At 41.4% G+C, this 23,064-nt stretch overlaps 2 protein-coding genes across 2 annotated transcripts; both read left to right on the forward strand.

Annotated features, from left to right (window-relative positions):
* The first annotated feature begins 10,520 nt into the window (after window positions 1-10,520).
* Window positions 10,521-13,161, forward strand: LOC104106150 (uncharacterized). The gene is made up of 4 exons (XM_070181373.1): window positions 10,521-10,978; window positions 11,376-11,584; window positions 11,763-11,870; window positions 12,290-13,161. The coding sequence occupies exons 1-4, from the start codon at window positions 10,687-10,689 to the stop codon at window positions 12,965-12,967; spliced, it is 1,287 nt and encodes a 428-aa protein (XP_070037474.1). The 5' UTR covers window positions 10,521-10,686; the 3' UTR covers window positions 12,968-13,161.
* Window positions 13,162-14,372: 1,211 nt separating this feature from the next.
* LOC138895321 (uncharacterized) lies at window positions 14,373-16,929 on the forward strand. Its single transcript, XM_070179999.1, has 5 exons — window positions 14,373-14,538; window positions 15,510-16,000; window positions 16,075-16,266; window positions 16,333-16,551; window positions 16,645-16,929. Exons 1-5 carry the CDS (start codon window positions 14,373-14,375, stop codon window positions 16,927-16,929), a joined length of 1,353 nt encoding a protein of 450 aa, XP_070036100.1.
* The last annotated feature ends 6,135 nt before the right edge of the window (window positions 16,930-23,064 follow it).

Consider the following 23,064-nt stretch of genomic DNA (forward strand, 5'->3'; position numbering starts at 1 on the left):
TTTAGGACTTGTTGGTATATTTGATTGAGGTCCCGAGGGGCCTCGGGTGATTTTCGAATGGTTAATGGATCAAAAATTGGACTTAAACAGCTGCTGCAATTTTTTTCTCTTCTGTTGGAAATTTGGGGCTGTGATCGAGGCCCAAAATCGAGCTCCCAAGATCGAGCTCTCGAGATCGAGCTCCCGAGATTGATCTCCCAAGATTGAGCTCCCATGATCGAGCTCCCCTGATCGAGCTCCCTTGATTGAGCTCCCAAGATCGAGATCTCATGATCGAGCTCCCAAGATCGAGCTCCCAAGATCGAGCTCCCATGATCGAGCTCCCATGATCGAGCTCTCATGATCGAGCTCCCTGATCGAACTGGACAGATCTGTAAGTTATAAAAACAGAGGCATTCGACCCATTTAATGGATCAAAAATTGGACTTAAACAGCTGCTGCAATTTTTTTCTCTTCTGTTGGAAATTTGGGGCTGTGATCGAGGCCCAAAATCGAGCTCCCAAGATCGAGCTCCCGAGATCTAGCTCCCGAGATGGATCTCCCAAGATCGAGCTCCCATGATCGAGCTCCCCTGATCGAGCTCCCTTAATCGAGCTCCCAAGATCGAGCTCCCATGATCGAGCTCCCAAGATCGAGCTCCCGAGATCGAGCTCCCGAGATCGAGCTCCCATGATCGAGCTCCCTTGATCGAGCTCCCATGATCGAGCTCCCTTGATCGAGCTCCCAAGATCGAGCTCCCATGATCGAGCTCCCGAGATCGAGCTCCCGAGATCGAGCTCCTGAGATCGAGCTCCCATGATCGAGCTCCCTGATCGAACTGGACAGATCTGTAAGTTATAAAAACAGAGGCATTCGACCCATTTGCCATTTTTGACAAACTTGAGCTTGAGCAGAGGCGAATTTTGATAGATTTTCAAGAAAAGATATTTGGGGTAAGTGATTCCAACTCGGATTTGGTCTATACATACAAATATATCATTGTTTTCACCATTTAATTAGTGTTTTGAGATTGAAATTTGGAAAATTTTAGAAATCTCATAGAAACGAATTTTTGAGATTTCGGTATCGATTCGGAGTCGGATTTGAGTGAAACTGGTATGGTTGGACTCGTAATTGAATGGGTTGTCAGATTTCATAACTTTTGTCGGATTCCGAGACATGGGCCCCACAGACAAATTTTTAATTAATTTCGGAATTTTTATTAAACATATAGTATTTTCTTATAGAATTGATTCCTATAACTTTTAGTGATTGTATCGAATAATTTTGGCTAGTTCGAGCCAGACAGAGTTGGATAATCGTGGAAAAGGCCATATAGTGGATTAAATTGGAGCAAGACGAGGTAAGTCTCTTGTCTAATCTTGTGAGGGGAAAATTACCACATAAGTGATTAAAATTAAATAATTGATGCTAATTGTGGGGGTTACGTATGCACGAGGTGACGAGAGTCCGTGCGTAGCTACTATTAATGCTAAAGTTCGGGTAGTTTAGAACTCAAAGTATGAATTACTTGTGTAAATTGTATTCTTTGTTTAATTAATATTATTTGATATATACATATATTGTGAATTGTTAGATAAAAATATTAAAGGATGAAAATCTCATATACTTGATTTTTTTTTAAATTAATTAATTGTTAAGAGAAATTATTCTTCATCCTGAATTTATCTTATAATAAATATACTCTCCTTCCGGAGGTACATAAGAAAATGTCCTCTTTTCTTGTGGAGCGGGCCGAACGCCTCGGCACGATAGATGCATCTATGGATTGTGTCGCACGTCCCTCGGCAGTGTACACGACACTCTGGATCGGGTCGTACGTCCTCGGCACAAATCGTGCTTAATAATAATAATCACACGATACTTTAATAGCTTATTTCAGCTTGCGTAGCTAATTGATAAAATTGAGAATCCTTGAAATTTAATGAATTATTATGCCTGATTATTAAGGAATTAATTGTTATTCCTGTAAATGAGATTTAATTAATATATTGAGAATTGTTGCAATTGAAGGAATTTGATTATTTTCGATGGTTAAATGATTTATTGTAAATTCTGTGATCATGCTGATTTAAATATTTTAGTCGTATTTCCATTATTATTATTGACCCATAGTGAGTGTCAAAGTCGGCCATCTCGTCTCTACCACTTTGAGATTAGGCTTGATACTTACGGGGTACACGTTGTTTACGTACTCATACTACACTTGCTGGACTTTTTGTGCAGGACCTGAGGCAAGTACTAGTGGGGGACCTATCGTCTTACACTCACGCTATCCAGGGCCATAGTGGTGAGCTGCTTTTCTGAGTCGTTCTGCAGCTACTAGTGTCTCTCCTTGTATCTTTTTATTCTGCCTATTTTATTTCAGACAGTATTGAGGTTTTGTATAATCTACTAGATGCTCATACACTTGTGACACCAGGTCTTGGCACACACATTGGTAGAATTTGGGCTTTATTATTTTTTTTGATTTTAAATTTTGTCAATATATGCTTAATATATTAACTGGGCTTGCCTAGCTGTAGTGTTGGGCGCCATCACGACCTATACGTGAAATTGGGTCGTGACAGCAAGATAAACAAGTACATACACTTTTACAACCATATAACGGAAAAAAACACTATGTGCATCCTTGATTATTGGGCAGATTAGATGAACTTCCACCAGTAATAGGATTACCACCGACACCCAAACCAGCTGAAGTACATTTACGACGGTCGTGTCCTATTTGCGAGCATATGCCACATTTACCCGCATAAACGATATCACCAACATCCATTTGGTTTCGTATACGCGTTCTTTTTTGCACTTGTAGCTTGCGCAAATACTCCTTGTTACACACCATTTTAAATGGTTCCGACTGCCAATAATGCTCAGCACCCAGTGGCTGCAACTGCCCACTTAAGTATGCAGCAACACTATATTGCTTATCAATATACCGGGTTGCCGCGAAACCTGTATGTTGAAAGCACTTCATGGCATGTGAGCACGGCATGTGGTAGATGGACCATTTCCCATAAGAACACAACCTGATGGCTTCATTTATAGTGTGTGTATTATTCCCATGGTTTTGATAGATAGCGGTGCGAACTTCAAAAATATTTCGCTCGTTGCAATACTATAAAAATGAATGCCAATGTGCCCGCCTCCTGTATTTCTCAAATCTTTTCATTGGTATTGGCATAAATTCAACACCCCTCTCCATCAATTCTGATGTACCTCTATGCCTTTCAACAAAGCTCTCCGCCATCTGTTTGAATGACATCCACACTATGGCAGTGACAGGCAATCCACATACAAACTTCAATAACCCGTTGAAAGACTCTAACATATTTGTAGTCAGGGTTGCCCATCGTCTGCCACCATCCGCATGCAATGTCCACTTGTCAAGCTCATATCACATCAACCAATGATAGCCCATTCCGTCTTCCTACCTGATAGATTCCATGCACCTCTTGAATTTGCACTCCTGGTGATCAGTTGTAGCCATCCACAATAAAATCATGCAAGTCCTTGTTGGGATGTGCCTTCTGGAAATTGGCCTTCATGTGCCTCACACAGTAACGGTGGTATGCATACGATTCCTGCCATTCAGGTAAATGCTGTACAGAACTTAAAATACCGCCATGCCGATCAGATATTAGACAAATACCTGAATGTTGTTTGGCAACGTGCTCCTTCAAGTGGTTCAAAAATAGCGTCCATGTCTCTTGGCTTTCATTGGCACAAATAGCAAAATCTAGGGGAAATAATTGTCCATTAGCATCTACTGCAACGGCGATCAACAGCTTAATATCATACTTTCCATAGACATGAGTGTCGTCTATGGATATTACCGGCCGGCAATGCACAAAACCATCAATTGCTGGTTTGAAGGCCCAGAACACGTATCTGAATATATATTCCGATTATCCCGGACTCTGCTCAGGATTCCATTCAACAACAATTCCGGGGTTAAAGTGTTACAATGCGGCCATGTAACTGGGGTAGAGATGCAAATGACTTATCCCAGTCACCGTAAATAATTTTAAACGCACGTTTGCGCCCGAGAAATGCCTTTCTTTTGGTAATGGTACACCTATATTTCTGGTGGACAGATGTAATACACTCTTTGATTTTGTCCCTTATTGCGGCTTTAATGTGTGGAATTAAGACAAGAGAAATCAAGTCAACATCTAAGTTAAAGTGATTTCCGCTGAATGTGTCCATTTCACAATTGTGGGTGCCAATGTATTTACCCACAACCCACATATTTGTTTTCTTCTTCCTCACACGCATCATCCAATTACAATACGTAAACCCTATACGACAAACAACCTTGTATACATCCGGAGATGACTCCCATACCATCATCTCACGACACTCTTTACGTTGTACATTTTCACCTCCCTGATTAGGCACGCCTTATCAGGAAAAAGCATGCCCTTTGACATCACCGTTGGTCTAGATTCATCACACATTGCTGTCCGAATTTCGTCAATATCCCTTGTGAGGGCATCCACATCCGGCATACTTGGCAAATGATCAAGGTAGGGAATATGCCTTGAATGAAATGGCACGCGGGACTCGTATACTCTTGGTCTAACTGGAGGTGGAGCATGCTCCCTCGTCAAATCAGGTTCGACATTCTCTTCCTCCTCATCATCACCCTCATCAAGGATGGGTGTGTCATCTCCAGACTCATCGGCATTATTGTCATAATCACTATTCGCTTCCTAACTCTGCGCATCTGCTAGATTCCGATTAACTACGTCGTCTTCGGGCAATTGAGTAAGGACAGGACCATCAAGTTGCTCGTTTTCACTGCACAACCAAAGAAATAATGAGTTAGTCAAATTGGCCCAAACAATACATATAACTTTATATATTTACTTACAAATCATAATGTGTTGATATCCCATGATGCACATTATCTTGTTGATGCTGACTCCCGGATGGACCACCATGATCCAACATACCAAAACCCGGCATATTCCAACTGACCGTTGGTTCATAACTTGTAAAATTCATATCTGGTTGGTACCCCCCCTGTGGAATATATGAGTGTTAATACAAATACAATACACAAAAATATACATCGTAATACAAAGGAAAATTGAAGTTACCACTCTGCTTGTGGATTATATATATACTAGGGGAGAAATTATTTCCTCGCTCCTCATTCGCCTGTGGAGATAAGTTTAGATCCGGTCAAACTCTTTCACCCGAAACCTGTTCGGATTTCCCTACTTTGCGCAACCACATTATTGCGAACATCTTCAACCTCGACGTACATTTCCAACATTTTTATTGCAATAAATTCCCAGTATTCATCTGGAGTCCTCAAAAAATTTCTCAGAGTTTCATCGTCTTCGATGTTAAACTCAGCATAACAAGCAACCCCTTGCGGAGTCACAGAATACGGATATCTTCCGGTTATTTTAAGATTCATTGAACGTTTGCTCATACTCATTTTTTTATATAACAACCCATACCAATGTATCGTACTCCATTGTAAGTGACAACTTAACATGAGACTGTAGAGATAAATTGTAGCTTACTGAGTTATTCGCCACCACAACCTCAACCCCCCCTCCCCCCAAATATAATGAAACCCTAATTCTTCGCTCTTCAGACATTATGACAAAATGCAAAACAACTTAACAAAGAAAAATTTCACAACACTTGAAAGTATTTCTGAATGATTTTTTTTCAAAATCCTTAACATCCTTATATAAGGCAAAAACCAGTCCGGGGGTGAATTAGTTGAGGTATAGCGTCTTAGCTTAAGACGCTATACCCAGTTGAATTATTGTTATGTCAGTTAAGTCCAGAAGAATTATTTGTGGGCCCACATAATACATATAACGTCTTAGTGAGTCTTTTTAAAAGACGCTATACTTAACTGGCCAAACGACCGTTAAGGTATAGCGTCTTTTAAAAAGACGCTATATATAATTTGGTGACTATGTATTTTTTCCACATATTTTTGTTCTTTGAATCCAAAAGAATCATATTTTAGTTCCGGACTAAAATTTTATAGGTACCTATAAAATTAATTAAGGTCGCATTAGCTGATTCGGACACGGTTATAAAAAACAAAATTTCGAACCATCAAAGATTCAAACAAACTCGCCTCTAACTTCAGCTTGTCTCCTTTCTATTGTAATTTATTTCTAAGACTACAACAACATACTCAGTATTATTGTTTTCTAAGAGTATTATGAATTTATTAAAATTTAACACTATTACTGTAAAATAAATTTTTTGAGATTATTTCTGTATTTTACCATAAATTAGACTGCATTTGTTTTTTCCGAGTGTCATGATCTTCATCTCCAGAATTTGTAAACCAACTAAATAATAACCTTTTCAAGCAGCTTGAACCAAGAGAGACTTCTCTTTTCTCATTTTTGTTTCCTACATAGTGATAGGGAATTCATAAGTTCCAACTGGAAATAGTAGCTAAACCTCAATTGTTATTCGAACTCGTGACATTACAATTTAGATTTGTCTATTTGTAACATCTTATAAACTAGCTGTCCTCTATTAACACATGTTTCTTCTTGAGTGGATTATATTCTTCGCATGTTTTGAATGTAAACATAGTGGAGTTTTCTTTTCCCTCCGTGCATAGCAGATCATCAAGAGTTTTATTATTGTTCGTATTTATGGGTTGTTTATTAGCACGAAAAATAATGTTCAAATGGGCACTAATAAGATGCATCATATCTTAGCCCATGCCGGGGGGGAGTGAATAACCCAATAAAGTTGGGCTCTGTTTAGAAAAAAGAAATTTCATTTTTGGACTTCTTTCTTCATTTCCCCTAAGTCATAATGGGTGATTTGCACAAATAGGAGATTTTTGTGCCACTATTTTTGTTTTAATTCTGTTTAAATAAGTTTAGGAGAAAAACGTGATTCGGAACTTGGAATTTGCGGGTTTGAACTTGATACATGTCTTGGCGGATCGCCAGAGGTTCGGATGAATGGACAAACACTTGCCTTGTCACAAGTCTTGCAAGTCACCGACCTTTTTAGTGCAAATTGTATCATAATTGTTGGTACAAATGTAAGTCGTTTTGAGAGTTGTAGCCTCGTTCTCATATTTACTACTCATTTTATACTTTATAGCTGTTATGTGATTTACCGGGGTAGTCGGTTCGGGTCTGGAGGGATTTTGGAATGAAATGAGACACTTAGTCTCAAGGTTGAAGCTTAAGTTGAAGTGATTCACCGAATGTGACTTATATGTAAACGACTCCGGAATGAAGTTTTGATGATTCTGTTAGCTTCGTTAGGTGATTTTGGACTTATGAGCTTGTCCGGATTGTGATTTGGAAGTCCGTAGTGGAATTAGGCTTGAAATGGCAAAAATTAGATTTTGGGAAAGTTTGACCGGGAGTGGACTTTTTGATATCGGGGTCGGATTCCGATTCCAGAAGTTGAAATAGGTCTGTAATGTCAAATGTGACTTGTGTGCAAAAATTGGGGCCAATCAGACGTGATTTGATAAGTTTCTGTGTCGTTTGTTTGTTGGAATTCCTTAGCTTCAATAGGCTTGAATAGGGGTGCGATTCGTGTTTTAGATATTATTTGATGTGATTTGAGGCCTCGATTAAGTTCGTATCGTGTTTTAGTACTTGTTGGTATGTTTGGTTGAGGTCCCGGGGGCCTCTGGTTGATTTCGAATGGTTTTCGGATCAAAGTTTGAGTTTGAGAGACTGTTGAAGCTCGGACTCTGCTGGTGTAACCGCACCTGCAGAGCTTTGATCGCAGGTGCGGGCTGTGTTGCGGAGATGCGACTTTTTGAGAGGAGTGTGTAGTGGTCGCAGGTGCGGTAGTGGGATTGCAGAAGCGGAAATGGAAATGGGAGCTGGGTCAGGGGCCGCAGGAGCGGAGGAAGCCGCATAAGCGAGAATGCTGGGCAAATTACTTAAAAACGAGAGTTCGCGATTTTGCTTCATTTTAAACATTTCAAGCTCGGTTTTGGGCGATTCTTGAGAGGATTTTCGAAGGATTTCTTGAGGTAAGTCCCTTGTGCTCATTTTTTATCAATAATCTTGTTTCCCCCATTGAATTTTCCACCTAGTTTTATGTGTATTAAGGTGGAGTTTGGGAGTTTGAGGCTAGGGATTTGAAGAGTTTGATTTGAGGATTTGAGTGACGATTTGGAGTCGGATTTTGGTAATTTTAGTATGGTTGGACTCCTCGATGAATGAGCTTTCGGGTTTTGTGACTTTTATCAATTTTTGAGACGTCGGCCCGAAGGCCGACTTTTGAGCCGTTTTTTGACTTTTGATTAATAACTTAGTATTTTTCTTTTGGAATTGATTCCTTTAGCCCGTGTTGATTATATAGAATTATTTATGGCTAGATTCGAAGCATTCAGAGGCCGTTTCGCGAGGCAAGGGTGTGTTGGGGTAGAGATTTGCTCGGATTGAGGTAAGTAACAGTCTTAAATTTGGTTCTTAGGGTATGAAACCTTGTATATGTGTAATGCGATTGGTTTTGAGGTGACGCACATGCTAGGTGACAGGCGTGTGGGCGTGCACCGTAGAAATTATAACTTATTCAAATTCCATAAAACTGTGTAGTTGAATAATCTATTGTTATCCGTATATTCTCCATGTATTAGAGAAATTTAACTACAAATCATGTTAAAAATCATGTTTAGACTATGTGTTGGCACACTAGGGACCCACATAGGTCGTGTACATTTTGAATTATCTGCTAAATTATTGTTTTATACTCAGTCACAATTTTACTTGCATATTACATCTCAGTTTCTATTGTTCGTTATTGATGCATTATATCATTGATGTTTGGTCTAATTATCATGATTTTCGAGGGCCCGAAAGACTGAAGATGACTTAGTGAGGCGGAGGGCCTGATTGTGAGGATATTTATGGGCCTGGGTTGCATGCCGCAACATGTTTAATTTATTTATACCTTGATTGGCTTGTTATAGTGCTTGTGCTGAAGGAGCCCCTCCCGAGTCTGTACACACCTCCAGTGAGCGCATGTACCTACTGAGTGTGAGTGCCAAGTGCTGAGCGATTGAGAGGAATACGTGACTGAGAAATGAGTGATTGTGAGGCTGGAGTGAATGGAAGGACTGAACGACTGTTGCTCTGAGAGGATGCATTTGACTTTAATTTCTGTTGCACTTCAGCTGTCATATATCACCATCTTGTAATTTCTGGAAGATATTATACTCTGTTTCACTTGAATTTGACATGGATTAACTGTTATGGCCTGAATTGTCGAACTTGAAAGCATGCCTACCTTCCTATGTTGAAATTACTGTAATTGAACTATAACTGTGAAGCTCGTCACTACTTTCAGTCCTTTACTTAGTCTTGTTACTTACTGTGTTGGTTGTACTCACGCTACACCCTGTACTTCGTGTGCAGATCCAGGTATTTCCGGACACGGTGGATGTTGATTCCTTTGCTCAGTTGATCGTTTGAGGATTTCAAGGTAGCTGTCCGACGTTTCGTAGATCTTGTCTCTCCTTCCCTATCTTTCTGCTTTATGTATTTAGTTTGAGACTATTATAGACAGTACTCCTAGATTTGTGATGTTTAGACGCTCATGTACTTAGTGACACCCCGATGTTAGGAATTTTCTATATTGGTTTTGACTTTCTATCCAGTTTTTAGAGTTTGATGAATTTAAACCTGCGTTGTTTTACCTTTTATTTAAAAGTGTTGGAATCATTTTGAAATGTCGGCTTGTCTAGTACCATGTTAGGCGTCATTACGACATGCTACGTTTTGGGCCGTGACAATAAATTATTTATAAGTCTTTGACGGATCACCATAAATTTTTTATGAATGAGGAAAGACTTGCGTTGCTACAAGTCCTATGAGATCATAGACAAATTGTATAATAACCTGTGAACAAAATATTCAGAAATCATAGTGGATAACTAGGAGTTTATAACAGATGGACTTACTTGCATTTGCCAAGAGTCCTAGGGTATTATCAACACTTCAGTTCAAAATTATGTAACAATTTTGGTACAAATTATTCAAAAATCATGATGGATAGTCAAGATTTGTACAAAAATTTCATCAACACAATTTTTTCTGCAAAAATTATACAAATTAACTCCAAATTTGATATCCAACCTTCTAATACCAATCTCAATAATTTTCAATGGTTAGATTAAGTCTAAACTTTCAAAAATCAATACAAGCACCTTGCCAAATTTTTTTATTTTGTCCCTTACACAACTGATACTTGTTGTACGAGACTTCTTTTTTTGTCTCACAATTTTGTAGTTCTCAAAATTTTGTGGATCGAGATGTGTAAGATATGAGTCCACAAATGTGTTTCACAAAAAGAAGCCCCACGCAACTAATGTTAGTTGCGTGAGGCACACAGTAAAATCACTCCACTTTGCCCTTTTCAACATTCAAGTTCAATAAACCTAACAATGTTCTTCTGTAAAAATTTAAAAAAAAGAAAAAGAAAAAAAGCCTAACAATGGTGGTCATAAAATATTCATATCATATGATTAATAAAATAATTATATTTTCCCTGAAAAAAGCGCCACCACTAAAGTTTGAAATCACAATTCCCCGCCAAACCAAATACTGCTGAATTTCTCATTCTTTGTCCCCAATCTCCCATTAGCACCTGCTCAGTCCATGCGTAACTTGCAATTTATGCAGAATAGAGGGAAGAAACAGCGGAACAATGGAAAGTGGAATGATATCAGTGGATCGTTGGAGCAGGGGAAGCCAAGTCTACTTCCTAACTCACCTTCACGCCGACCACGTACGTGGACTTACTCCGAACTGGACACGTGGACCCCTTTACTGCTCACGCATCACTGCTAAGCTCTTTCCCATCAAATTCTCAGGCTTCGACCTTTCTCTCATTCGCATTGTTGAAATTGGTCACTGGCACTCTGTTTCTCTACTGTCTCCTTCCTCGGGTTCTTCTACTACTGTCTATTTCATGGCCATCGATGCTCATCATTGCCCCGGTATAGAGCTTTAATATGCGTAATTTTGTCACTCCTTTTTTTTTTGTGCTCACTACGTGTTTGATTAATTTCCCTATGTGTTTCAAGCTTTTATGTGATTCAATCTCTATAGTTGTCTGCTGGAATAAGATCAACGGGTAGTTGCAGTTTACACGTGGATAGATATTCGCATATAAATTAGTTCTAAGATTGTCTTTACTTATTTACATAGACAAATTAATTGACCATTTTCATATGTTTTTGTCTCAAAATTTTGAACTGTTCAGAGGTCTTGATACTATGAGTATACTAATATATCTCTTGGAGTATTATTACTAATAGCGACTTTTTATTGAGCTTAAATTGCTCGCAGCTTTCTTGTGTTTTTCTTCCACTAAAGTGAAAACACTGATACCAGGAGCAATGATGTATCTGTTTCGTGGTGAATTTGGCTGCACGCTCTATACTGGGGATTTTCGTTGGGAGAGCACAAGTGAGAGAGCACAAAATGGAAGGACCATGCTGCTTAATGCTCTGAAGGATTTACAGCTTGACATGCTTTACTTGGATAATACTTACTGTAACCCTACATACTCATTTCCTTCTCGTGAAGTTGCAGCTAGACAGGTGCATTTTGTAAAATCATAATCGGCCTTCTGTCTTATGACATATTATAATTCCCTTTTCAATCTCAAGCTGCAAAAATCCAACTTGTAGAAATTGTTTAATAATTGTGATACTTGTTTGAGGAAGTTACTACATAGAGCATTGCCAGATTGGTTTAATTTCTGATGAATGATTCCAGGTTTTAAGCATCATATCTAGTCACCCTAATCATGATATTGTCATTGCCGTTGATACACTGGGGAAAGAAAATCTTCTGTTGTACATATCACGTGTCCTGAAAACAAAGGTACGTTTCTATCTATACAAAATAATCAGAGCTACTGTTTCTTTTGAGTCAGTATTACGAGACACCCAAAGTTTACCAGAACTATACAACTTTATCTTTATGATCAGTAGCAATGCAGTTATTCCTGGCAAGAAATTTCCGTATTCTATTGTTTGGAGGTAGAAATCCTAACTTAGGATACTTGATACCAGTAGATGGGCACATCTCTCTCCTCTTGTTATATATTTATTTCTTGCTCTAAAAATTGCAATTTCAAGTTAAAACTGAGTTAATAAATTTTCAGATTGTTTCCCTCTGGATATTATTAGCATAATTGTGTCACTACAGGAACAAAAAAAAGTCCTTTCATTCTGTGCTCTTGGAAACTGCTGCCCCATTGGCAAGCTTTATGCTTCAATTGCTCTTCAACTGCCTTGCAGATTTGGGTGTGGCCAGAACGCTTACAAATTATGCATCTTCTTGGGTTCCATGAGATCTTTACGACTAAAACTTCACTAACAAGGATTCGTGCTGTTCCTCGTTATAGTTTTAACATTGAAACTCTGGAGGAACTGAATACGATACGTCCAACCATAGGGATCATGCCATCTGGTCTCCCTTGGGCGCAAAAATCTGCCAGAGGAAAGGACAACTTTTCCTTTACATGGCACACAAATATTACCACCTCCATTAGCACAAGCAAGACAATTGGAGGTTCACTAACTGCAGGGAGTTATGATAAGTACATATATAGAGTTCCATATTCTGATCACTCATGCTTTCCCGAGTTAGAAACATTTGTTGAGTTTCTCAAGCCAATTAATATCAAAGGCATTGTATCTTCATCTACTTCTTATGTGGAACCCCTTTACCACTTTGGACACCTTTGTCGGACCCAGCAAGAGTCAGAGTTCTTATTTCAGAAGCTGAGAAGTAAAGGATGTGAAAAAGTTGAAGTTATTCATGCAAAGTCTCCCTTTGGAGACACCAGTACAGTGCCATTAGGGAGGAAAAGGAGAATAAGACGAATTTTTAGTACAGGTAATCATGTTAGTAGGGTGAGGTTGTTGAGAAGAGAGAGGCAAGGAGTAAAGATTGTGGACAGAGATCCTGATTAACCTTCTACATGTCCTCCACAGCATTTTTTTTATATACACAGGTTCTGAAGTTAATCCATTGTGTGTAATGATGTAGAACTTCCTTCCACCATAAAAGAGACATTAGAAGCAGAAAAGGAATCTTTGCTTAGATTATGATTTGTATGTCTAGATCTTCTGGAGAACTTAGAAGAGCTCAAGAGTTCATTTTCTTACTTGGTCTCCACATACATGACTCATATTACTCTGCAAAGCTTTTCTTAAGGCTTGTAGACAAGTAATCTTTGTATTTTGTGTTAACATGAATTATTCTTTTTGTACAAATGAGATTATTTACCCGAAAAACGGATATAGTTAAATTTATACGCAGTTCTAAGGATACGTGGTGCAACTTAATACAAATCGCAAGTATAAATGAAAATATCAAGTATGGATTGCGAAAAATGCAAAAATAGACAAGGTTGTAAAGAAGATGAATTTTAGGACTAAACAAGTGGAATCAAATTAAGAAGTTTGAAAGAACAACTCTTCACTGTAAGAGAATATGGTGCTTGAATTACAATGTTAGCCAAAACCTCTTTTCTACAGAAATGATAACCACCCTCTTTATAGTAGAGGGATCTTACTTTAGATATAAAAAAAATACGTAGTGGGAGACCCATGATAAATCAGTTTTCCCACAATTCCTAACAAGATTCTCTCCTCTAGTGGGATTGCAACGGCTCTTGTCTATGAGCTCGATATTGATTCGAGTTTTTCGGTCTTGACTCGAGCTCTCGATCATGGCTTGAGTTCGATTCTGACTCGGACCCTTGAATTGATTCGGGGTCAATATTGGTTGGTCTCTGAATCATAAGCTCGAGAACTTTACTTTGCTTCATAGTTCGATTTGGATTCGAGCTTGATGATAATATCGAGCTCGATATTGATCGGCCCCGCGGACTCGAAGCTTGTTTGTACCATCTTCGGAACCCATCTCGAAGCCTTACTTCGATCGATTATGTTTCGAACTCGATCAATCATACGAAGGTCGAAATCTATTTCAACCGTATACAGATAGTCCCCTCGTTTCTCAGGAAGAATATGGTGAGAAACGATATGATTTTTTCAATGGCTCGATCGGATAATAAGCTGACGTTTACATTGAGCTCGACTATGACGCATGTGACAACTGTTCCGTCGATTTAGTCTTTCAAGGTATTTAATGCATGTCAGACGGTGGTCGGCCACCGCTGATACTGAACCGCCATTGCTTAAACGTATAAATAACCCTTTCTTTAATCATTTATCACTTTTACATCTTCAACCTTCCAAATTTCCCAATTTCTTTTTTGTATTCTCTGAGTTTATACGCAAATCTGTGATTCCTCTTTGCAAAATTCTTCTTCCAAATTACCAAATCTTTGTTACCTTCTTTAAATCCAAAATGGTGAAGACATCCAAAACCGTCTCCCAAAAGGAAAAAGCTTCTTCTTCCCAATCCGCCGCCGATAAAACACCGGTGGATCCTCGCCCTGAGGAGTGCATTCCGGCGGCGTGTGTTCTTACCTCCGATTTCAAACTTGATAAATGTTCGCCGGTTCCTGGCCGATGTGAGCCCGTATCGAGATATATTTGTTTGATAACCCGGGAGCACATCGAGCGGATAAAAAGAGATTGTAACTGGGAGAACAAAGAGGTGGTAGTGCCGTCTCCTGAAGAGGATATTACTACTCACGTGAGAGGGTTTTTAAGCGTGTATACTTACCCTTTCACGTTAGGCCCCCTCGACCCTGTTATCATAGATTTTTGTCGTAAATACTTAATAACCCTAGGTTAGATACATCCTTCCTTTTGGCAAATCATTATTTTGATATGATATTTTGTGAGTAAAATCGAGGGGATGCCTTTCACCCTTGATTATCTTGTCTGATTATACCGTCCTCGCCTTTTTCGAGGAGGGTTAATAAAACTCCAACGTCGAGCTACCAAGGCTTTGTTCTCGAGTATAGACGAGGATAAGGATCGAGGCTGGATGAGCTGGTCCGTTCGAGTGAGGACTTCGGACCTGATCCCGACCGAAAAGATGCCATTTCCCGAGGAGTGGAACTTGAAGCGTAAGTGTAATTCTGCTGTTATCTGCTATTATTTTGTTCTTTCATTTCTTTTCTCACCAATATTCCCCTTTTGTGATGCAGCAGTTCCCTGAATGCCCGGCACAGTGCCCGATCTCAAGAACTGGGTACGTGATCTGGTTTCGACCTCCTCATATGCCGAGCGCTCATGGTGCGACTTGTCAAAGGGCCGATGGGAGGCCAAAAATCACGGTGAGCACCTCTCTCGTATCTTTTGGTAATTTGAATAAGATGCTTTTAACATACTTCAATAAAAATTTCCGTATGCAGGTGTGGGCAAGGATGCGGTTTTGAGGCCCTCGTCTGTCGAGTAAGAGGCTTCGGCCTCTGTCCCAAAGCCGGTGAAAGATAATAAGATGAAAAGAGCCTCTGTCCTCGAAGACCAAAAATCGAAGAAGAGGACGGCTCGTAAGCCGAACAAGAATACCATTCCTTTACCGTAGAATTAGTTCTGCGTCTGAGGGATGAAGAAGAGGAAGAAGAAGAGAACGATGGGTCCGCTCTGGCGGCCCGAACAAAGAAGACCACCGACACTCCACAGGCAGCTGGATCGATGGTGGTTCATAAGGCTCCGCCTCGAACTGAGGATATATCGGAGAGAGATTCGGGTAGAGTCCCCAAGTTGCTGGAGATCGAAGATGTTTCCCATCGAAGCCGACTGATGGGGGATATGTCTGAAGGGGCTCTTCCCAAATCTTTTCGAACCGAAGAGAATGCCCTAGATAACTCATTTGGGGTAGTAGCAATCGAAGGCTCGCCCACCTTCCCTGCTTTTTCTACAGGGGCGATTCGGGAAGCCCAAGCTTTGGGGGCTCTCGAATTAGATAGGCCTCATGATGGAGAGGATCCTTTTCGTGACCTGTTCATCGGCGTCGAAGACACTGCCGGTACAAGTGACGCATCAGATCTTTTTCACGGAGTGCAGCATGCTTTGAATCAGGTAGGTCTTAAATCATATGGCGTTACCCTTAAGTTTGCTTTTCCTTTCTGACTTCGTTTCTTCTTTCTCTGCAGGCCGCGACAGTTCATCGAGAATCATGTTCTCGGTCCCGAACCGAGCTGCGTCGATACGAGGCCGAGCTTCAACGGGTTACGGAGGAGAGGAACTCCTTAAAGCTCCTTTTGGGCCAAAAGGGAGAGGAAATAAAAGACCTCCAAGCTGAGTTGGCCAGGGCTCACCAAGATCAGATCGATCTATCCGAGCAGGTAATAATACTTTTAAAAGCCTATGGGCTTGATACCGGAACGATGGCTAATATTTCAATCTCACAGCTGCAGCAGAAAATCGAGATGATCGAAAAACTCCGTGAAGAAGTTGATGTGATAAGAGCAGAGTCTTTGAAGTGGAAAGTAGGAATGGACCGCTTTGCTGCAAAGAAAGAAACTGCTCGAGCCCAATTGTCATCAGCCGAAAACCAACTTCAAAAAATGAAGGAAAAAAGCTCGGTCCAAGCAAGAGGAATAGAGGAGCTCGAGGCTCGGTTGGCCTCTGTACTTGCCAAGGCCGAATCTGACACCGAAAAGGCAAAGGCCGATGCGGATGCACTCGTGGCCGTCTATCGGGCCGATGCTGAAGCTGCCCAGGTCCAAGCAAGAGAGGTAGCCGAGGCCGCCGATACTCGAGCACATTGGGTCACTGAACTTGCTAAGTTCCGATCTCGGAGAGAGACCCTAGAGGAGATCCATGCTCGAGGTTTCGACCTCGCTGAAGAGATAAAAAGGGCCAAAGAATTCGAAGTCGATGCTGAAGCCTTGGTTTCCGATGACGATGATGATGACAATGATGATGACGATGAGAGTAACAGGGGGGGGGGGAGCCCGATAGAGAAGAGACCGCTCCTGGGGATGACTAGGAAGCTTAGTCCTTAATTTTTACGTTGTAATCAATCATGTAAATAATTTTGTATATAAAAATATCCCCTTTTTTGCCGACTTGCTTCTGTTTTTGTTTCCTGTCTTGTGAAGACTTTATTCACGCCTTATGAATATTTTCACAAGGATTTAAACAACTTAATCAAATTTGGACTTCATAGCCTCCATAACCGAGCGAGTGCTTACTCAAACTTGAAGCGATGTAGCCCTTAGGCTTATTAGTTGAGTCAGTGATTCGAGGTCGAAGAAATATAGCCCGTAGGCATAATGGTCGAGTGAGTGCTTGCTCGAACTCGAAATAAAAATAACCCGTAGGCTTAGTAGTCGAGTGAATGATTCGAACTCGAAATAATGTAGCCCGTAGGCGTAATGGTCGAGTGAGTACTTGCTCGAACTCGAAATAAAAGTAGCTCGTAGGCTTAGTAGTCGAGTGAATGATTCGAACTCGAAATAATGTAGCCCGTAGGCGTAATAGTCGATTGAGTGCTTGCTCGAACTCGAAATAATGTAGCTCGTAGGCTTAATAGTTGAGTGAGTGATTTCGAACTCGAAGTAATGTAGCCCGTAGGCTAAATGGTGGAGTGAGTGCTTGCTCGAACTCGAAATAAAAGTATCCCATAGGCTTAGTAGTCGAGTGAATGATTCGAACTCGAAATAATGTAGCCCGTTGGCGTAATAGTCGATTGAGTGCTTGCTCGAACTCGAAATAATGTAGCTCGTAGGCTTAATAGTTGAGTGAGTGATTTCGAACTCGAAGTAATGTAGCCCGTAAGCTAAATGGTGGAGTGAGTGATTTCTCAAACTCAAGATAAAAGTAGCCCGTAGGCTTAGTAGCCGAGTGAGTGCTTGTTCGAACTCGAGTCGGTGTAGCCCTTGGGCTTCGTTGATTTTCGGTTGGCAGTCCCCGATTTAAGGGGTAGTGGTCGGCCCTTAATCCTGTTTGCATAATAAATCTCGAAATAGAGGAAATTTTTCTTAGATATAAGATGTGGGTTAAGAAGAAAGTTTTCTTTGTAAATCATTATACATGTGTTCATGTTTTGTGTCAGGGATCGGGCCAACTACATGAGCAAGGTTCGTTTTGACCATTTGGCTCTTACAATTTTTCCTATCGGAACCCTGTTCATTATGAAGTAACTTTCTTGCATCGAGCTCGATATGTTTGAGGGGTACTGCCCCCCTAGTATTCGAGGTCGATGGTAAAGAGGCCTCAGATACTGTTGAATTATTCTAAGTTAGCACGATCAATGGTTGCCTTATTAAAAACCTTGCCGAAAAAATCCATTTGGGATAAAACCGGTCTAAGGGAAAAAGAGTGCAACGCGTACTTTCAGACCTAAGGCTTTGTATTGAAGGATCCATCTTAGCTCCTGATCGGACTTCTGCAGGGGTTAGTTTTGAAATGTAAACGAATATGGGAGGGTCGTACCTTAGCAGTAGTATCGTTTTAGATGCGACACATTTCAATTGCTTGATAGTAGTTTGCCGTTTATAATGCCGAGCTTGTATGATCCATTTCCGACGTTTTCGAGAACCTGATATGGTCCTTCCCAGTTCGGTCCTATTTTTCCTTCGTTTGGGTTTCGGGTATTGAGGGTGACTTTCCTTAGCACTAAGTCCCCGGGCTTAAAATGGCGGAGCTTGGTTCTTCGATTATAGTATCTTTCGATTCGTTGCTTTTGAGCGGCCAATTGGACGAGAGCAGCTTCTCGTTTTTCGTCTGATAATTCGAGGCTAGTGTTCATAGCCTCGTTATCTGATTCTTCTGTTGCATATCGAAATCTGGCACTGGGTTCGCCGACTTCGACTGGTATCAAGGCTTCGGAGCCATATACTAAGGAGAACGGGGTTGCCCCCGTACTAGATTTTGATATTGTTCGATATGCCCAAAGGATTCGGGTAGGATTTCTCTCCATTTTCCTTTAGCGTCATTCTGCCTCTTATTTTGGTTTTGAATGATAGTTTTGTTCGTTGATTCAGCCCGTCCGTTCCCACTGGGGTGATACGGTGTTGATAATATCCTTCTTATTTTGTGGTCTTCGAAGAATTTCGTCATTTTGCTGCCGACAAATTGTTTCCCATTGTCACACACTATTTCGGCGGGTATCCCGAAATAACATACGATATGATCCCAGATAAAGTCTATAACCTCTTTCTCTCTTACTTTCTCGAACGCCTATGCTTCAACCCATTTAGAGAAATAGTCAGTCATAAATAAAATGAATTTAGCTTTGCTTGGGGTCGATGGTAGAGGGCCGACGATATCCATTCCCCATTTCATGAATGGCCATGGGGATAAGACTGAGTGAAGTTGCTCTCCGGGTCGATGGATCATTGGTGGAAACCTTTGACATTTGTCATATTTTCGAACAAACTCCTTTGCATCTTTGCCCATATCGATCCAATAATACCTTGCCCTGATTATTTTTCGGACTAATGAATCGGCACCAGAGTGATTCCCACAAGTGCCCTCGTTCACCTCACGTAGGATATAATCGGTATCTCCCGGGCCTAAGCATACTGTCAATGGTCCATTGAATGTCCTTCGGTATAGCGTTCCGTCTGAAGCTAACGTGAATTGAGCAGCTTTGGTTTGTAATGCCCTTGAATCTTTAGGGTCCGATGGGAGCTTTTCGTTCTTTAAGTATTCAATATACTTATTCCTCCAATCCCAGGTTAAGCTTGTAGAATTTATCTCGGCATGACCTTCTTCGATCACGGATCTCGAGAGTTGAACGACAGTCCCCGAGCTTATCTCGCCTTCCTCGATCTATGACCCTAAATTTTCAAGTGCATCGGCCTCATTGTTTTGCTCTCGTGGAACATGCTGTAAAGTACATTCTTTGAAATGGTGCAAAGTGACCTGCAGTTTGTCCAAATACCTTTGCATTCTATCTTCTCGAACTTCGAAGGTTTTGTTTACTTGATTTACCACCAGCAAAGAGTCACACTTGGCTTCAATGACTTCTGCCCCCAAGATTTTAGCTAGCTCGAGACCTGCAATCATGGCCTCATACTCGGCCTTGTTGTTAGTCAACCTGGTAGTTTTGATAGATTGCCTAATAGTGTCACCCGTGGGTGGCTTTAAAACTATGCCTAGCCCGGACCCCTTCACGTTTGAAGCCCCGTCCGTAAAAAAGGTCCATGCCCCCAATGACGTACCCGATTTCAACAAGAGTTCTTTTTCGACTTCGGGTACGAGGGTTGGCATGAAATCGGCCACGAAGTCTGCTAAAATTTGAGACTTGATGGCCGTACGGGGTTGATATTCGATATCGTACCCACTGAGTTCGACGGCCCATTTGGCCGATCGGCCCGATATTTCGGGCTTGTGCAAAATATTACGGAGCGGGTAAGTGGTTAATACGCATATGGGGTGACATTGAAAGTACGGTCTTAACTTTCTAGAGGCGCTTATCAGTGCAAGTGCCAATTTTTCTAGGTGCGGATATCTAGTTTCTGCTTCTCCTAAGGTCTGACTTATATAATAAACGGGAAATTGCGTACCTTGATCTTCTCGAACTAGGACACCGCTTACTGCTATTTCCGATACTACCAAGTACAAGCAGAGTTTTTCGTCTGTTTTTGGAGTATGAAGTAGTGGTGGGCTCGATAGATATCGTTTTAGTTCCTCTAGTGCGTGTTGGCATTCCGGGGTCCAAGCGAAATCGTTCTTTTTTTTTAGTAGAGAGAAAAATTTGTTACTTTGATCTGATGATCTCGAAATGAATTAGCCTAAGGCTGCAATCTGTCCCGTTAGCCTCTGTACAGCCTTCACGCTGTCCACGATGGTGATGTCTTCGATGACCTTGATTTTATCAGGGTTAATCTCGATTCCCCGATTTGACACCATGAAGCCGAGGAACTTGCCCGAACCGACCCCGAAAGCACATTTCTCGAGGTTGAGCTTCATGTTGTATTTCCTCAAAATCTCGAACGTTTCCTGCAAATGGGTCAAATGGTCCTCTGCACGCAGGGACTTAACTAGCATGTCATCAATATAAACTTCCGTCGATTTACCTATTTATTCTTCGAACATTTTATTTACTAGGCGTTGGTAGGTAGCTCCTGCATTGTTTAGCCCGAAGGGCATCACATTATAACAATATGTTCCATATTTGGTGACAAATGAAGTCTTTTCCTGGTCTTCCGGGTTCATCTGGATTTGATTATACCCGGAATAGGCTTCGAGAAAAGTGAGTATCTCGTGGCCGGCCGTGGCATCGATCATGCGATCGATGTTGGGCAGCAGAAAGGAATCTTTGGGGCATGCTTTGTTCAAATCTTTATAATCCACACACATTCTAAGTTTGTTCCCTTTTTAGGCACTACAACTACATTGGCTAACCATTCGGGATATTTTACCTCCCGAACGGACCCTATCTTGAGAAGTTTGGTTACCTCGTCCTTTATGAATGCATGCTTTACCTCGGACTGGGGTCTTCTCTTTTGCTTCACCGGTCTGACCCTAGGGTCCAAGCTTAGCCGATGCATCGTTATGTCCGGTGGAATCCCCGTTATGTCTAAATGGGACCAGGAAAAGCAATCAATATTATCTATAAGAAATTTAACAAGTTTCTTCCTGAGTTCGGGGTCCAACCCCGTTCCCAGGTATACCTTCCGTTCGGGCCAGTGCTCGATTAGTGTGACTTGCTCCAATTCCTCAATCGTTGATTTGGTAGCGTCAGAATCACCGGGAATCACGAAGGATCAAGGGATCCTCTGATCATCATCTTCTTCGATCTTCTGGTTGTTTGGTAGGGTCAAAGCCAATGCCTGTGATTGCTATTTGGTATCTTGTTCCTCTTCTGAGCCCGATCCCTTTACTGGCGAAGGGAGGATATTGGTTTCGCTTCCTCGACGGCGAACATTTCTCTTGCGGCTGGTTGTTCTCCGTACACTATTTTGACTCTTCCCGATGTTGGGAATTTAAGGACCTGGTGTAGGGTCGAAGGTACATCTCTCATGTTGTGGATCCATGGCCTTCCGAAAAGGGCGTTGTATCTCATGTCGCCTTCGATCATGTGGAACTTCGTTTCCTGGATGGTTCCGGCCACGTTTATCGGTAGAACTATCTCGCCATTGGTGGTTTCACATGCCATATTGAATCTGTTTAGAACCAAGGTTACATGTACGATCTGGTCCTGCAGGCTGAGCTGTTCTATGACCTTCAATCTAATGATGTTGGCCGAGCTACCTGGATCAATCAACACACGCTTAACTTTAGTTTTTTTCATGAGTACGGATATTACCAGTGCATCGTTGTGAGGTTGTATGACTCCTTCTGCATCTTCATCATCGAAGGACAAAGTTCCTATGGGTGTGTAATCTTGAGTTCGAGATCGTTTTTCCCTCACAATCGATGTCTTAGTGCGTTTAAGCACCGGTCCCTGAGGGGTATCGGCGCCGCCGATGATCATGTGAATGATGTGCTGTGGTTCTTCTTGTTCGTTTTGCTTGCCGAAATCCCTATTTTTAAAATGGTTCTTCGCCCTATCGCTTAAAAATTCTCGAAGGTGCCCTTTATTGAATAACCGGGCTACTTCCTCTCTTAGTTGCCTGCAATCTTCTATTCTGTGGCCATGGGTGCCATGATATTCACACATTTGATTGGGATTCCTCTGGGCAGGATCAGTCTGCATGGGTCGAGGCCATTTAGTGTCTTCGATGCGTCCGATAGCCGACACGATGGTAGATGTATCAATGCTGAAGTTATATTCCGATAACCGAGGCGCTTCCTTAGATCCGGCAGGCCTATCGAACCTACTTCTGTTCATCAGCCCCCGGGACCCTTGACCTCGATCACTTCTTTTGTTATTTTGCCCGGGGTTATGTCTCGATTCACTGACTCTGCGGTTTCCGTTGTACGGTCGGTATCGATCCTCGATCGGACCTTGTTCTCGATTAATATCCCTTCTAACAGCGGGTTCAGACCCCAATTGATCATTTTCGATCCTAATTTTTGATTGGTACCGATTGTGCAAGTCGGCCCACGTGATGGCTGGGTATTCGATCATGTTATGCTTTAACCGCCGTGAAGCTGTCGAACTTCGTTCGTTCAAACCTTGAGTGAAAGCCTGAACAACCCAATCATCTGTGACTGGTGGCAGATCCATTCGTTCCATTTGAAAA

This window comes from Nicotiana tomentosiformis, chromosome 7, assembly GCF_000390325.3.
Source record: "Nicotiana tomentosiformis chromosome 7, ASM39032v3, whole genome shotgun sequence".
In the NCBI taxonomy this organism is placed as follows: Eukaryota; Viridiplantae; Streptophyta; class Magnoliopsida; order Solanales; family Solanaceae; genus Nicotiana; species Nicotiana tomentosiformis.

Coding starts and splice junctions, on each gene's coding strand:
- LOC104106150 (XM_070181373.1), top strand. CDS start 10,687: ATGGAAAGTGGAATGATATCAGTGGATCGTTGGAGCAGGGGAAGCCAA. Junction 10,979..11,375: donor CGATGCTCATCATTGCCCCG/GTATAGAGCTTT, acceptor CACTGATACCAG/GAGCAATGATGTATCTGTTT. Junction 11,585..11,762: donor GTGAAGTTGCAGCTAGACAG/GTGCATTTTGTA, acceptor GAATGATTCCAG/GTTTTAAGCATCATATCTAG.
- LOC138895321 (XM_070179999.1), top strand. CDS start 14,373: ATGGTGAAGACATCCAAAACCGTCTCCCAAAAGGAAAAAGCTTCTTCT. Junction 16,267..16,332: donor AGATCGATCTATCCGAGCAG/GTAATAATACTT, acceptor TCAATCTCACAG/CTGCAGCAGAAAATCGAGAT. Junction 16,552..16,644: donor TCGAGGCTCGGTTGGCCTCT/GTACTTGCCAAG, acceptor GAAGCTGCCCAG/GTCCAAGCAAGAGAGGTAGC.